At 25.1% G+C, this 18,160-nt stretch overlaps 1 protein-coding gene across 2 annotated transcripts in view; it reads right to left on the reverse strand.

The window, feature by feature from the left end:
* Window positions 1–1,066: 1,066 nt before the first annotated feature.
* Tsp26a (Tetraspanin 26A) overlaps window positions 1,067–18,160 on the reverse strand; it is a 90,644-nt gene continuing 73,550 nt past the window's right edge. The window contains exons 3-9 of one of the 2 annotated variants that reach the window (XM_074260151.1): window positions 13,539–13,612; window positions 13,375–13,449; window positions 12,748–12,846; window positions 11,122–11,250; window positions 10,727–10,777; window positions 7,230–7,340; window positions 1,067–5,930 (exon numbers count right to left, since the gene is read on the reverse strand). In XM_074260151.1, coding sequence (XP_074116252.1) covers window positions 5,862–5,930; window positions 7,230–7,340; window positions 10,727–10,777; window positions 11,122–11,250; window positions 12,748–12,846; window positions 13,375–13,449; window positions 13,539–13,612 — 608 coding nt within the window. In that variant the 3' untranslated portion in view covers window positions 1,067–5,861. Of the gene's footprint in view, window positions 5,931–7,229; window positions 7,341–10,726; window positions 10,778–11,112; window positions 11,251–12,747; window positions 12,847–13,374; window positions 13,450–13,538; window positions 13,613–18,160 lie in introns of both variants that reach the window. The other variant, XM_074260150.1, reaches the window with a different exon arrangement.

Below are 18,160 nucleotides of genomic sequence, written 5' to 3' on the forward strand. Positions count from 1 at the left end.
ACGATCAACTAAGTACATCGCGGGGCAATCAAAGTGAGCAACTGAATGTTCAACGTAGTAGAGATTCAAACCTATCAAGTTATTTGGAAATAAATGACGAGTCAACAGACAGTAGTGACGATGATAGATTGGTAATTTGCTTCTCTGATTCTGATAGCAATCTATGAATTTGATTGATTCAATCTCCGATTGTTATTGATATAAAACACCAATAAATAATAGTTTGAAAAAAAAAAATTAAAAACACGCTTTTTATAGAAAACCAAATTAAATAAATAGAAAATAAATCTGATTACGAATAGTGTAAAAAATTTTGATAAATATAAATTAATAATAATGTAAATAATAATAAAAAAAAAAAAAAAAGGATTTATTAAAAAGCACCCTACGCTTTTAAAAAAAAAATACATTTTTTTCTTATTTACACTATTATTAATTTACACGGAAAGAACAAGATGACACTGGATATCATTCTAGATTATACTGACTAAAAAAATTTCAGATAGTAGCTAGTATAATCCAGATTACAATAGGTATAATCCAGATATCACGCAGTATAATCTGGGATGATACCCAATGTCATCTTATTCTTTCCCTGTATGTTTATTAAAATTATTTACACTATTCTTAAATCAGAATTATTTTTTAATTTTTAGTTTGGTTCTCTGCAAAAAGCGTATTTTTTAGTTTTATTAGAGATTTTTAGCTAGTATTAGATAAATCGGCTAAAGATTATTGTTGGAATTTAAAATTAACATCAACTCTAGTCTTATCGATTATAGATGAAAATTATATAAATTAAAAAAAATCTTATTTTGGAAATTGAAAAATGGAATAATTTTATTTAATTTGTGTATTGTCATCAGTGCTCGATAAATCAAAATAAAAAGATAAAAATAAAATTTTATTTATAAAATAAACAATAAAAAGATTTGAAAGATATAACACATAATAAGAAATTGTTATTATATAGTTTTATTTAAGCGAAGAAATTAAATTTTAGGATTAAAAATTGAAGAAATATTTAATGAAGAGCATAAAAATTTACCATTCTAATATTGTTATTATTTATTTCAGTATAAATACACAATAATTCATTTAGTTGATAAAAACAGTACATTTGAAACTTATGAGCTAAAGTTAAAACAATTATTTTTATGTACAATTTATCCTTAAAGATTCATTCAATTTACAACAGACCAGATCAGTATGTATTTCGCTCAATTATTTTAAAGTCATCCATAGTATTTATAAATAAAATATATTTTTCGTAGATTAATTTACTAAATTGTCACTTTAAATCCTCGATTCATCGACTTATTTTATTTAAAAATAAATACACGCTCGTATATATATATTTATATATATACCACAAAATACAATGTGCGTATTAACGAATATTGATGGTAAGAGTAAAATCGTTTGTATATAAAATCAATATTTATAAACATTTAAATAAATCCAAAATTAACATAACTCATAATAATAATTAATAAATAATTATAATTGTTTCCATTTCCTCAAATTCGAAATTCTATTCCACTGTTATTGTTATTATTACCATTATCATTATCATTATCAATATTATATTTATATATAAATATATGATTGATCAATACGCGAAAGATAATTGCAGCTCAAATTTTTCAAAAGCAATATCATACAATACCCAACAATTATTTATGTTACAATTTAGTTGGTCAAGCAATACATTGTTAATTATTATCTTTACAAATAAATATACAGTATTTACAATTTTTTTAAACATTATTACTCCTTCTTACACTTTTTATAATTTTATTCAATCATCAAAAATACAAAATGCCATAATTGTTTCCTTTTTTAGTGACTATAGTTCGTAATTTCAAAGAACCATTCAAATTTACCGCCTTTTTTAATTTTAGCGCCGCTGCAATCACTAGCTGATCTAAAAAATAGGGGCTTAGATTTGATTTAAAAGTAATTTATTAATTTATAATTAAGAAAAAAATTTTTGTTATTGATTCTGGAAGTTTTTTTTTTTTAAATCAGACTAATTAATTAAATCAACATTGTTTTTCCCGCTCTTTTGTTTCAAGTTTTCTTCAGTAACATTAAAAGTACTTTCAAAATGAAGAAGAAACACAAAGGATAGAAAAAAAAGTGTTTTATGATGTACTTTTTTTTTAATAAAAATAAAAATAATTTTTCTCACAAGCACACAATGACAATTTAAATATCAAAGTTAAATTATTTATACATAAGCACCCATTTAATCACTCACACGTTATTAATTAAATCATGGCATTTACATTTCAATGTACATAATTATTAATTTTCTTTTATATATATATTTATTTATTTTTTTTTTTTATTATATATGTATATGTATATCGGTGGCAGTAATTTAGCATTATATTATTGTATACGAAGACTGATTTATATTTAAAATAATTATGAGGCAGCAAAATGGGCAAACTTTAAAAAAGTTGATTATTAATTCATTGCTTTTTTTTTTAAAGTAAACTCATTTTAATAAACATGACCCGTATATTCATTAAATAATTATAATAATACATATATTAATAAAATACATCAAGGAATATCGGATCAGGCATATTAAATATACTAAATAACTAAATAATATCAAACAAACTCAATGGCTAATTTGATGCTTTGCTTATCTAGTAATTAATGGTAATTAATTTAATTTTTTTATTTATTGTTATTTATTAATTATTATATTCAATTCAAGTTAGAAAACACAGCCTTCACAACTGATTCTCTGGAATGTAGACTTTATTAAATTTTTAATTAAAAATTTAATCAAGTTTCTTAATGTAATACAATATAAAATCACGTTTTTTAGACGGAAAATTGAAATGAAGATGAAAAATTTTTATAATTATTTTATTAACCTTCATGTGGATTTTGTTAAAAATTTATTACTGAGAATTTAAGGATAAATTTTTAAATATTATAATTTATTGAAGGTTTTTCCACACGGAAAGAAGAAAAATTAAAAAATTATAAATTTATTACAATTTTAAATATCAGCCAAGTTTCTCTTTTAATATTCCAAAGAATATGTCTATTAGGGTGTGTCAAAATTCAATTTTGATGAAGAACCTTTTAAAATTAGAATTTTGAGTTCCGTTTTTGGCAGGAGCTGTGTTTGGGCATTTCCTAAGATATTTTGGGGTGAAACGATTTATTTGATTTTCATAGAATTTTTAAACAGGAGTTTAGTTTGGGTATTTCCGTTGAAATTTCAAATTTTGGCAGGAAGTGCCCAACTAAATCTCCTGTTAAAAATTCTATGACAATCAAGTAAATCGTTTCACCCCAAAATATCTTGGGAAATGCCTAAACACAGCTCCTGCTAAAAGCGGAACTCAAAATTCCAATTTTAAAAGGTTCTTCACGGAAATTGAATTTTGACACACCCTAATGTCTATTTTCATAAAATGAAAAAATGCATCTAGAACTAATAGAAATTAGAAACTATTAATTTTTCAATAAAAAAAATAAGTAACTTCTAATTTCAAGTTTCTCGCTACTAAAAATACATTTGAAATTGTAAAATTTGGTATTTTCAATTGTCATTGTTTTATTACAATCCATAGTTTCAATTATTGCAATGTAAAATGTAATGATTGCAATTTTTTCTACAAGGAACCTATTTTTTTACACTAAAAACTAATTTTTCCCCTTTTTACCGTGCGTAATTTGAAATTTACAACAAAATAAAAAAATTTTACTTCAAAAACGTCATTTTTAAGTATAGTTTTAAGTTATAAAGTCGGCGTACTACTGCCATCTCTATAAATTATCCTAAAACAAAATCAGTAAAGTAAACTTTTAAATAAATAGAATTTAAAGATAATTTTTTAGAACAATTTTCCACGGAAAAATCAATGTAATTTCTTATCTTTACTTCACTTTTATTCGCAGTAATTAGATCACGGTAGAGTTTTCTATATCTTATGTGTATAATGACTTTGATTAAGACATTAAAGTAATGTATTATCTACAACTAGTATTGAGTTTTCACTCATTGTCAATTTAATAAATAACAAAACTACTTTAAGCATTTACCTACACACTTACTCCTCAAATTGATAATTTATTTTATCAACCCATATTAATATAATATATTTTTTATTAATGTAATTATTAATAATTCATATAGTCGATAACAATTAACGTTTTATTATTACACAATTAACTCTATACGTACGCATTTACACATTAATTAAAATAGCTTTATCTCAAAATCGCGTGCTTAAATAAATAAAGCCAGAGTTTTTATTTTGCGATGAGATAATTCGAGGGCAGCATACGTTTATTTTGATTAAACGACACAAAAATTAATAAATAATTGTTAAAGTTTGTCATAAATTCGAACCAACGATAAATTATTCAAAAAATTTAAATATATTGCCATAAATCATTGAATAAATAAAAATATTTTAAATAAGAGTTTTTTTATAAATTGATTCGAATTTATGATAAATTTTAATCATGCATAATAATAATAATTAAAATGGACCCTTTGTTATAAATATAATCGCAGTCAACAATCTCTTGGTATATTTATTTATAAAATAATGTCGACTGTAGATATTTCGATAATTAGTCTATTGTTTTTCGTTAATTTCAGAATATTTAATTTAATTTAAAAACACAGTTATTATAATTTTTAATTTTTTATAAAATCGATAATGCTACTTAGCACCGATTGAAAATCACGCTTTCAATTAAATATATTTTTAATATATAAATCGATAAATCGGTAGTCTTTTAAAGTTATTAGCGAGATGCTCTAACTTATCAAATAAATTAATATCTTATTATTTTTAATTGTTAAATTATTTCATTATTTATTTATTTATTTATCAACTAACTCATTAATTATATCGTAATTATTAATGGCCTATTCGCATAGCGAAATAATAGGACAAAAATGCAACGAGATCGGCCGGAAAAAAACTCGTTGCGCCCCCACGACATCGCGTTGATCAAAAGTTCATTGAAACATCTCTGTTTGTCGGTACACTTGTTTTTATTTTACACTTAAATTCAATTTTTTAAATCTTGAATGTGATGCAAAAAATATTTTTAAGTTCTCAAAATTTAATTAAAATTTTAATAATTTTCTTAAATTATTGAGATTAAAAAAATCTGTAAAATTATTGAATTTTTCTACTTTTTAGATTCAAAAATTCTTTTATATAAATTTTTTCTCGTTTTATCAAAAAATTCAGAAAAAAAATTTACCGGTAAAAAATTAAAAAATAAAATAAAAAATTTTGAAACTTAAAAAAAATTTTTTTTATTTAATTATTGATCAAATAATTTTTGAATTTTACATACTTAGTCCCGTAAAATTCATTCAAAAAATGACCGTGTAATTTATTAAGTAAGAAAGTAATTACTTTATTGACAATAACACCAATAATATTTTTTGTTAATTACAAATCTGAATTGTTGGACGGAAAAAGTCAGTTAATTATTTGATCAATAAAGTAAAATGAAAAAGTTTGGGAGTTTTATTTGAAGGAAAAAGAGGTTGGCTTTTAGCTGAAAGTTGATTTGGTGACAAGTGCAGTTGACAAATAAAGATGTTTACTTGTGGTAGATTTTTCAAGTAGCTATGATGTATATTGTATATATATATATATGAATGTATTTTATATATTTGAAGTAATAGCAGCAATAGTAGTAGCAATAGCGACTTTATACCACGCACCACATATATGTATATATTTATATATATTTATGTTTGTGAATATATAGTTATACATGACGAAGTTTATTCAACGCGATCGATCAACACCCAGGAGTATGAGATGCTAGACTGCCGTGGGGGCTCTTGATTGTCAGTGCCACTTTGCTTTTTGTGCAAATATGTCAGCGCGTAGATTTTGCGCAAAACATATTCCCAATATCTGGAAAAAATAATTAAAAATATTATTATTATTTTTTTCTTATTTATGTGTAATATTAAATCAATCAATTTTTGATTTTTTAGAAGGGAAATTTTCAGAAAATTTTTAAGTAAATAAATAAAAATAAAAAATTATACCCACAAAATAGGGGAGTAAAAAAAATTTATTTGATTTAAAAAAAAAATTTTGAACTAAGTAAAATTTATTTAGACCAAAAAAAATTTTTTTCAGTATCTGTAAATATTGAAAAAAATATAATTCAAGAGAAAAAAAATTATTTTGATCTTTTTAAAGGAAATTTATGTTGATTAAAATTTTTTTTTTCACTTAAGCTAATTTTTTTTTTTTTTTTTTCAGTGTAGTAATTTTAATAAACGTAATTGTTATCAGTATTAAAGTTTAATAAGTTTTTTGAATTTAATATTCGTAATTACTCACTATGAAACTTGTGTTGTTATCTCGGAAAATAATTGGCCAATTTAAATAACATTGAATAACGCAATCGATAAAGTTTGTAATGACTTTAATTCAATGTAAATTAAAAATTAATTCAATAGGAAGTTGACGAGAAATTAATCAAAAATAAAAATTTTTTTATTCATGTTTTGTTAAAAATAAAAAAAAAATAATTTTTTTTTAATTTTTTTATTTTATAAAAAAAACCAAATGAATGTATATCTATAAATTTATCCCACTAATAGGGGCGCGTGCGCATTAAATAATCATTATGAGTCGTGCACTTTTGGATTTTTTCATTCAAAAATTTCAAAATACGTATTTGGAGTTTTCAAAATTAATATAATCTTTTTTATTAGTTTGATGTAACACATAAATTTTAATATTAAAAAAAAATGTATCACTATTTTTTTTATTTTACAAGTAGCACTTTTTGATAAATTTCGTTAAAAAATTAGTTTGTTAAATTGTTCAGTTTAACAAATTTTTTAATCAAGGAATTTTTTTGATTATAATTTTTTTATTCTCAGTATATAAAAAAAATTTTAACCTAAGCCGCTGATTTAAATAAAAAACCCTTTGCATTCAATAATTCACCCTCTAAAAAATCAGAAAAACACTTTCATTTATTTCTTACGCTCCAACAATCAGTTCAACAAACTACCCTATAAATCACAACCTCCATAACTATAACATGCACCAAGTAGCATAAAGCTTCCGTAATAATGGTTACGAAGCAACAAAATCAAGCTTGCTTTTGCACAAATAAAGCCCTCTTAATCTTACCTTGAGCCGGAAAAAGTGCCCATCAATAACAGAACTAAAAAAATGAGTAAAAAATACCTGAGCAAAAGCAGTAATAATTGCGGTGGTAGCAATAACGAGTAAATTTTTCTCCATCCACTCCTCGCCGGCTTGTATGCATCCCTTTTCGTAAATAGAAACGTCAGAAGTCTGTAAAATAAACAGTGGTCTAGTCGTAGACAATAATGCTTATGCTTACCATACAACATTACTTATTTTTTATTTTTATTTTTATTTTATTAGCAATTAACCATTTATCTTTATTTTTGTTTGCTGATGACACAGTCGTGGCTCGGTGTATGACTACTGTGAATTCTAAAGCATTAACATTGAGGGTGGGATGCTAAACTGGCTGTAAGGATTTTTTATCTCGGGTTTTTAAACATTTTTTATTACATCCCCGAACATAAGAATACAAAGCCGCGCACAGAGTACAGAGTACAGAGTACAGAGTTAAAGTAAAGAGCAAAATGCTGAATAAAATAGATGAGAGGAGTGGAGTTAAAAAAAAAAAATGAAATAAAAAAAAATTATTATGTATATTATTATTCAGCAAACAATGTATTTACAAAAGTTGTATTAGCTCAGTCCTCAGTCGCGCTATTCAACGAGACGCTACCGTGCATCCTCTAGTGTACTGACTTTTAATTTATGTCGCGATTGCATAGTTATAATAATAATAATAATAATAATAATAATGCATGAAAAACAAGTGGAGGAAAAAAATATTGGATTGCATATTAAGCTGAAATAAACGCGATATTTTCTGTCGTTGCTTCTATCGTTTGCCTATTTCTGTGTTTACTAATGTATATATATGTTGTGTGTATGTATATTTATGGCATATGTTTATAGTTTTACTTACAACGAGGAGTAGCCTGGTATTTCAATCGTAACACCGGAAACATTATCGGCTTTCATGGTTTTGCTTTTATACCTAATATAAAACCGGTGGCGCGGGTGAATGCCGGGTTGGGAAACCGATAGATAGATATAATGCTACTTTCGCGACAATATTTATTGTCACTGGAGTTATTGTTGTTATATAGTTCCACGTTTCTTCAGACCACATCGGATATACTGGGATCATCGGTTATTGATTATTGATGACTCTTTTTTTTTTTTTTTTTTCAAAGGATGTTTTTATGGCTGTCACTTACGAGTGGCTGCTCCAGTGGTCATTAATTAACGATTTGTTTCATTTTACGGGGCTCTCGATTGGAAAAATTTTGTTTTTTATGGCCCGCGATTTTTCCTGTCGATAAATTTTGGGACTAAGGGGATAAGTTGTGGGCGCTTGGAGGAGGTGATGCGGGAAATTTGATTGTGATGAGTTTTGTGAGGGATGGCTTTAACGGAAAACGAGTTTTATTTATTTTTCTAATATGAGAATTTTTTTTTTTTTATAAGAGAAAAAATATTACTGTTGAGAAAAAATTGATTGATTTTTTTTATATTATTGATTAATATTAAAAATATATTTTCTGATTCGGAAGGCAGAAATTGATTCATATTTTTTGGAAAAAAAATTAAATTTAAATAGTTTATTTTGATAAATTTTTGAACCAAAAAATTCTTTTCTGGATAACAATTTTTTTTTTTTGAGTTGAAGGAAGGAAGTTTAAAAGGCGGAAGAACTAAGTACGGTGTCATTTTTTTTTTGAAAATCTGAGTTTTTTCAAAATTTGAGATTTATTTGAAAATTTGATTTTTTTTTTGAAGTGGGATTTTTATAATTATATATATATATATTTTTCATTAATATTCATTTGAAAATCCGAACTTTTTTTGACAGAAACGATTTTTTTTTCAGTTTAATACAATACGCAAAGTAGAGTTTTTTTTAATAACTATTTTTGATAAAAATTGCTGTTATTAGTTAATTTTATTACCTGGTACTTTTATTGGTAATTATTTATATTTAAAATTATAATTATAATTATTTTCCCTTTTTTTAACTTTAAAAATTTTTTAATAAAAAATTAATACTTTTACCAAATTTTCTGCGACTGTTGTGTAATTTCTTTGAGTAAAAAATTAAAATTACATTCAAATGAAAGATATCTTTTAATAAAAATTTAATAATAATAATAATTAGAACTATGATAAGAACTTTACTGCTTTCATTATAAAAATATCTACAAAATAAAAAAAAATTATAAAAACACCTACGCAACAAAGAAAGTTCATGCCAGCTTAAAAAAAAATGAATGTAATAAAAAAATTTCCACTACAAAACAATGCAACGGCAAACAAGTTACACATGAATACAATAAAAAATTTTGCGTAGTTTTAAAATAAAAGTAATTAGGTGTATAAAATACCTGAAGCACCATCGTGCTCACAATAGTGCCAGCTACAGGGACGAGATTTAATTCTAGCCATTCTTCGCCTGCCCTCAAGCATCCACGCTCAAATATACTCCTCTCTCCGGGCTGCATTTCCAACCAAGTGAAATAATCAAATATTACTTAATATTTAAGTTAAACGCTTAGCGTTTAAAGCTCATTAATTTAAATATTCATAAGATGTTAATTATTTGTTTAACAAATAAAATTTTCTCTGGCTAGTTATCCGAGTATCGCAACTTCGTCTTTTATGCGCGGTTACCTACATAAAATAAAAATAAATCTCGACGGGCTACTAACGAGCAAGTTAAGGAAGTAAAGGGCAATTTTATTATTTAATTAAGTATATTATTAATTAATCGCAATCGTTTATACTCCACGGTAGACGTTTTAATCACCCAGGTCGTAGAACTCGGCATTTAACTTGTCTTATCGCGCTTTACATCACGTACCAAACAATTATAAAACCCGAAATCTTTACAGACAAACAGCCACCATCGAGTTCTAGTTTCCGAGGACTGAGACAGGGACGGAATGAGAATTAAAATTAGAGTAAGAATTTTGTTCGTATCAAGATAAATTGCTTTTTTTTTGTACTTTTATTTTGTATGCAAGTTCATTAATTTTAATTTTTTTTTATTGGTCATTGTAATGGTTTCAATTTTATAGGAAATTTCAAATGAATATTCGCTTTAAAGACAATTAATAACTTATTTTTATGGGAAAAAAAAAACAATAAAAAAATGTCTTTTTTTCTCATTTAATTAAAAATGAAAAATTGAAATTCGCAAAAATTTTTCATTTAACTTTAAAAAAAAAAATTTGATTAAAAAAATTAATTTTATTATTATCTTAAATATTTTTTTCGGTAATTATTTACAAGTGGGGTCTTCTATTTTAATTTTCATTTTTTTGAATAAAATTTCTATTTCATTATATTTTTTTTTTGAAAAATACATAAAAAAATGAACAGTTAAAAAAAAAAATTGATTATCACAATTTTAGCAAATTTTAAAAATATTCAATTTTTTTATGACATTTTTAATTATAAATGCGCCGTAAAAACAAGCAGAATAAAAAAAAATGTTAATTTTTAACCCCACTTGTAAATAATTAACTTTCTTTCAAATTCAGTATTAAAAAAAAAGAAATCCTTATTGAATAAACTAAATAATAAAAAAAGCTTACATTTCCAGGCTTTCTGACGTTGTATCCACACTGTTTATTTTTGGTGATCTCCTGTAAAAATAAATAAATGCATAAATCAATGAGACTGATGAATAATTAAAGGCTGTCAATGGGTTTGTGTTATTGCAGTGGGTAAATTCAAATGTTGAGTATAATTATATTGTCGGATGATTTAACGTAAATTGAATGGTACTAAATCATGTAAAATCGATATGAATTGATGAATGCTTGGCAAATGAAACATGTACAACAAATATCAGAAGTTGTCATGCGTGAGTGAGAATGCCGAGTAGTGAGTATATAGTGTATATAGTGAGAATGATGATTGAAAACGAGGACATGAATGAGCATTTGACGAGTGGTATAGTAATCAAATTATGATTTACACTTCTCACGTTGGGCTCCCGCTTGCAACAACTGAAAGGCACGCCGCAGGCTTCACTCGATCCAATCTCACTCGAGGAGCAGTTGAAATAGTTGTTGCGATCCCAGTCCTTCGGTCCTTCGATACCGCAGCATTGAAGCTAAAATATTTTTTATTATTATTATTTGTTTGTTATTCTTCCCGTTCACAATTATCAAATTTCTTCATGCAGTTGTTTCTTATTTTTTATTTTATATAAATTATTTTTTTTACAATTGGATAAAAAATTGTCCATCATTATGATGATAACATATTAAATATCTTTGTAAACAATAGTCATTAAAACAAGTGATTTAACGGTGAAAAAAAAAATTAATTTGATGCAAGAGAAAAATTCTCAAGTAAAGTAAAATTTATTTAAACCAAAAAAAATTTTTCAGGTCAAGAACATTGTTCTTGAGCCAAGTTTATTTTTTTTTTCTTTAGTGAACACAGAAAGAACAAGATGACACTGGATATCATCCCAGATTATAATCAGTATAATCCAGATTATAATGAGTATAATCTAGATATTACTCAGTATAATCTAGATATCACTCAGTATAATCTGGATTATACTAGTTACTATCTAATTTTTTTTTCACCACAGATATCACTGAGTATAATCTGGGATGATATTCAGTGTCATCTTGTTCTTTCCGTGTAGAAGTGAATCATTAACAATAGTATAATTTTTTGCCAATTAAAAATTGAATAATTTTTCCTCGAATGCACAATTTTGATATAAATAAGATAAGATGTAATAGTTGGATATGAATAATTTATTAAACATACAATTTAGTGGGTACAAAGATAGATAATAACTATAGACACATATATATGTTAATGAAGGAATTTATTTCAATTAAATGTACATAATCTCTCTCGGAATAGCTGTTACGGAAGCATTCCATTAATGGGGTTCAAACGTGCTTGCATGCTACTGAGATCTAGCAAAGGGAGACAATGACCTAGAGAGAGTGCACAAGAGAACCAATAGTATACTGTCGAGAAAGATGATATACATGGTACCATACTGATAGCACAACATCAATGGCTTTCTCTTGGTTGCTATTCAAATTTCCTGGACCGAGATTCTGCGGACAGCTATTGATTGCTCGAATCGAATCCTGCGTCTACCAGCTGCGTTTATGCTTTTTACGTTTTTTCATTGTTATTTTATTCTATTCTGTTCTCTTCTTTGCATATTTTACATTTTTATTCAACTATTTGCATACTAAATTTTTTTTGTATCCACGTTTTTTTTAATTATATATTTTAATTCTTTTTTTGACTGTCCTAGAATTTGATTCTTTCGTCGGAATTCCGTTGCTTTATTCAAGTTTCAAACGAGCAAATGGTGAATTTCAAAACTTTTGATTTATTTTTTATTAGAAAAAGAAAAAATAACAAAACAAAAAGTACTTGTAAAATTTTTGTTTAAAGTTTTAAAATGATAATTTATTCATTTTAATACGACTGTTTTTAAAGCGATCAAAGATTGAATTTGAATGTCTGAACGCGCGCACAGAATTTAGGACCTTAAATTAAACATTATATTCTTGAAAAATGATGAATTTTAGATGAATATTAAAAGATAAAATGTGAATTTACATACCCAGTCTTCTTGAATCCAATCGATAAGATTCTGTTGATCAGGATCATCTCTGTAGTGAATTATAAACGCTTGAAAGCCTCCTGTTGCTTGGGATTTTATCTGAAAAATTTTAAGTTTACATTTTTTATTAAGAATCGGTTATAATAATCAATATTATTATTATTATTATTATTATTATTATTAATATTTCATTAAAAATTTTTAATACTAACAATAATAAAATAATAATGACAACAATAATAGTAATAATAATAATAATAATAATAATAATAATAATATAATATAGAATTTTGTTTTATATGCTAATCAAATAATTTTATTTTCATATTATATTTTGTCATCGTCGTACGTTGAGTGCTCTTGTATTCACAGAGTGAATACGAAAATTTTCCACCGATGAAATTTTTGCTTACGTATATGTCAACATTAAATTAAACTTGATTGTGCTTTTTATATATTTTATTTTAACCGAATCGTCCTTTAATCAACATACGTTCCATACTTTATTTTATTTATTTTTTCCTTTAAAATAACCAGTGAAGAAGATTCAATTAATTATTTTTCTAACGATGTCACTAACTCAAACAACCACCTTTTTCATTATGTTTATTAATATTTAATAATTACCCAGTCTTTGAAGATGAATCCCAGCACTCCAATCGTCATTTCTAGTAGTAATAACGTTCCCAAAAATATGGCGTACTGAAATAATTATTAAATCCAATTATCTTTTCAATTAAATATTCATATGGAAATATGATACATATATTAATGAGTGAATAAATGCTTACCGTTGCAAGAAGACATGTATTTTCCCTGAGCGCACCTACACATCCTGTAAACCCAATTACCGAAGTAACTGTACCTGAAATTCAAAATATAAATTTTAGTAAATCAATCTTCATTTATTAAATGTTATTATTATTACAATATTCGAGATCTAATTTTTATAATCAAAATATTATTAATCATCACAGATTTAGAATTTAATTTTTTCTAATTTGATATTTAGTTCACTTTTTCTTTTGGCGATTAACTTGAATGACGTTGAAGAAAAATTTTTAAATTTGTAATGACGTCTCCTTAATGTAAAATGTTAAATGGACTTATTAGATAATACTCGAAAGTATCGCTTGCAGGCATTGAATTATCTATTGTTGAGGTAAACGCTTTGATATCAAAGTTATAAATGAGTCACCTGTATGTATTTAAATACGTCATTAAACAACGTAAAATAAATAAGTGACAATTGTGACATTACTGTGAACTTTCATATATAATATATACATACATAAAGAGATTTTTGTTGTAGCTATCAGTTTACTTTTACAAAGTTTTAAAAACTGCTTCATGTTATTATTCATAACAAACAATTACACAAATTATATCATTTTAAAGTCAAAATATTTTACAACAAGTTTGAATAATTTGTGAAAAGTTTTTAGCATTTTAATACAGTACATGTTTTTTGTCAATTCTGTGGTTGATATTTGCACTATGTTATTTAATATAAATTTAATGAAATAATATTATATAAATTAGATTTTAGAATCTAATAAAAGCATTGAAAATATTCCTTGTTTTTAACAAAGAGTTGCATAGGAAAATTAATACAACAATGTTCAAGCAATCAGTATTCGGATGGTTACTTCTATTGATTTTAGGTATAATGGCAATTTCTACTTCAGTAACTTCGATGTCTGTTACGCTGTAAGTTTTCTAATAGTTTAATTACAATACAATGATTTTTTCTAACTCTAATTTTTTTCTTCCTAATTTTTTCTAGCTCTAATTTTTATTACAATAAAATTCTGTCAATTTTTTTTTTCTTTTCAGTAAACATCCAAATATTCTTCATTCAAGATTAAATAGTGATGATTTTAATAGTACACCTGCAGAAATACAAGTGGCTAGAAATAGAAACATTCATGCTGTATCAAAACGAAGGTATTTTGAATAACATATTCTTATTAATATTAATAAACGAAAATTCAAAAATTTATTGTAAAAGAATATTGTTTGTTCACATTGAAATTTTTCTTAATGTTAATTTTAAAATTCCAAACATTCATACTTTACACTGTTCCATTGATTTTTAATAAAAAAAAAAATTGTTCCTGACTTTACAGTAAAATATGGAAAAAATCATTTGTTATCTTCTGTAATATCAAAATTAATTAATGAGAAATAAATTTTGAAGTTAAAGAAAAATTTTTAAAAGTGTAAAATGAATAAATATAAATTTTTTTTTTTTTTTTTCGCACCGAAAATTCATATTGGTACGATGTTGGATTAAGTCGAGGTTCATCAGGTACGCGGTACGGTAAATATTTATTAGCAAAATGTCTATCAAACAATATTTATGGTTCAGGTTAAAAACGGTGAAAATTATTAGAGAAAAAAATATTATTGAGCTAGATATTCTCGTGAATTTTAATTTTAATTTTATAACTCGAATGTTAAATGTAGAAATTGATAACAGTAAATGGAAATATATTTTTGTAAAAATTATTTTATTATTTATTTATATAAATATCAATTACTAAATATAAACTCCTGTATGTTTTCTGGCTACAATTGTTCAAGTTAATTTTAATTATTGTAATTTTTAAAATAATGAAAAAGTTTGGAACATCGACAAGTGCACGTCTTACACGCTTATTTTACTATAAATAAAATAACAAAGAATTTGTTCAAAAAAATTATTTTAAAAAAATTGCATTTTTTTTAAATGCAATTTTTAATTTATTAAAATTTCTACAAGTCAATATTTTTAATAATTTTTTTTGCTATGATTTATTTGTTAAAAAAAATTAAAACGATTGTGAAGTGACAGCTTGATTTAATGTCATGGTGGTCACCTATCTTAAGTTAATCAGAACAGCTACTTTTAGTTTTTTCAAAAAATTTATTCTAGTTAACTGTAAAATAAAAATGCAAAAAAAAAATCCGAAATTATTTTTAAAGATAAAAGAAAAACATCAAAAAGCGTAATAATTATATAGTACAAGTACCACCAGAGAATCAATACAGTCAAATTTAAGAAGAACAATGAGACGTCCGTTAAATAGAAATTAAATGAGATTCATGTGTTTGACGTTGTAGAGTACGTCCAAGAACGAGATTTACCCTGAAACGCGGGCGTGCATTGATGCAAGCATTAAGAGGGTGTATAGTGCGGGGATAAAGCTAGTACGTTATGCTCACATCGTGTAAGTGTATGATCAATTTATTGAAAATCACGGTCCGCTAATTAACTTTAATTGCTTCCAGATGTCGATAACGATGTCCTGTAACTATAGACCCAAATAATTATCCAACTTTAAATTAAATATTTTTTTATCGCCATCACCGGAAGTTAATTATAAATAATTCGGGTCAGTGATTAAATGAAATGCCATTTAATTAACATTATTTATACAGAAGCTATCAAAACTTGTGTGATTAGATAGGAGATTACAAAGTTCTGCTGACGAGAAGCATTTACATCACCAAATTAATATCTAAGTACTTTCAGAATTCTCAAGTTTAGATAATTAATTTTACTTTAATATTCTATTTAATTAATACCTTTATTATTTTGATTTATTGATCGATCTTTTTTTTAATTAAAAATTTTTTTTAATTAACAGTGTTATGAATTTTTATTTTATTTACGCGCTAATTAGATTTTTTCATTTTTATATTATTGATTACCATGAGTTCAAAATACTATCGAATAATTAACTCGAAAAATATTCGGAATTTTTATAGAAAACTCTAGAAACATATTTATGTATAAACTTTGATTTAATAAGAAAAAAAAAATTTTTTTTTTAATTTTTCCTTAAAAAGAAAATTTAAAAAAAATCCCCTAAAATTTTTACACTAGTTTCAGTAGAATTTAATATTTCTGCTAGATAAAATTTATTTTATAATTTTTGAAAATTTTTTTGATTAAATTTATTGATTTTTTATAAATAACAATTGTAAGCTCAAGAATTGGCGTCTAAAGTAAGCGAAAGAATAAGTTGGACCGTTAATCCCTGTATTTTTTTTTAAAGAAACAATTATCAGGTCATTTAAATAATAATTATTCCAAGAGGTAATTGAATGATCAGACAATTAAAATTACTAACACATAATATTTCAAGTATAATAGAAAAATTAAAAGACAAAAAAGTTAACCCGATTATAAAGAACAATTATACAGTTAATCCTCTTTTCTTAAAGTTTCGTTGGTTTTATTTGTAAAATATACCAATATATATATATATATATATATATATATATATATATATATATATATATATATATATATATATATAGAAAGACGCAATTCTAAAGCTCGTTAGTTAATCTCTAAAGTCGTTAAGCTCGTTTTACTTTTTGATATTCGTAACTTCATTTTTGTTCAGCTACTTTAGCTTTTCTATCTGGCGACTGTCTCTCTCTTCTGCCCGAGTATCACTCGGTGCTCTCTGTCCTCTAAGTCCGCGACCCCGGCACGTAATCCGTTAACGTTGCAAACGGGTGTTAATTTATTACTATCCAGTTTTTCACAAGTTTCACCTCGAAAATTACATCTTACTCGCCCGAGCAGAATATACTACGCCATTACTGAGAGCATAAGTTCTGCAAGAGACTCGCCAGTTCAGAATAATCTTTTACTCGATCGCCAGATAATTTAATTAATTATTACCCATCAACATTTTTAATTTAGTCGATGTCCAACCGAAAAATTATCATTTTCCTAAATTGAAAATTATTTTAAGAGTTCGAATATTTTATACTTTTAACCAACCTGTTTAAATGTCAATCTGCGACGTATTGATAAAAAAATTAATTAAAGAATTTAATCATCGTGAATCAAATAGAAAAAATTTAAAATAAAGTGGGGAAAATTTTTGAACGTAATCTAAGATAATTGATTTATTTTTGCTATTAATTTACTTACATAATATACATTGGCTTTTGCTTTTTGATCCAAGAATTAATACAATTTTAAGATAGTGACATTCTGACTCTTCCTGACTGAAAATTTAACCGTGTATGTATGCATGTTTTGTGAATAAAGTTTTGTCGTCCGATATTTTTTTAGAAAAAGTCAAGCGATCTAGCTTTTGAAAGGGTTGATAAAGAATTATGTCCGATTAAAAATTTTTAATTTTTTGCATAACTATTTATGTAATTTTTATATATATCTTCTCATTGAAAAATATTAAAAGTTTTTTCAATAAAACTAGACAATCTAAAGACTTTAAAAGCGACTTTTTAAAGAGTGCCTTGTTTGAAAAATTCAGAACTAATAAAGAAAGAATGAAGTAGATCAATCGTGATTTTCAAGACCTGTTAACAAAGTTCTCAACAAGACAATTAACAGTCAATTGACAGTTTCTTGGATGAGTATTGATTTTTCTTTTCTCTATAATGA

The sequence above is a fragment of the Cotesia typhae genome, unplaced genomic scaffold (genome assembly GCF_013202065.1).
Source record: "Cotesia typhae breed Kobodo isofemale line unplaced genomic scaffold, CoteBio_Ctyphae contig_22, whole genome shotgun sequence".
Classification (NCBI taxonomy): domain Eukaryota; kingdom Metazoa; phylum Arthropoda; class Insecta; order Hymenoptera; family Braconidae; genus Cotesia; species Cotesia typhae.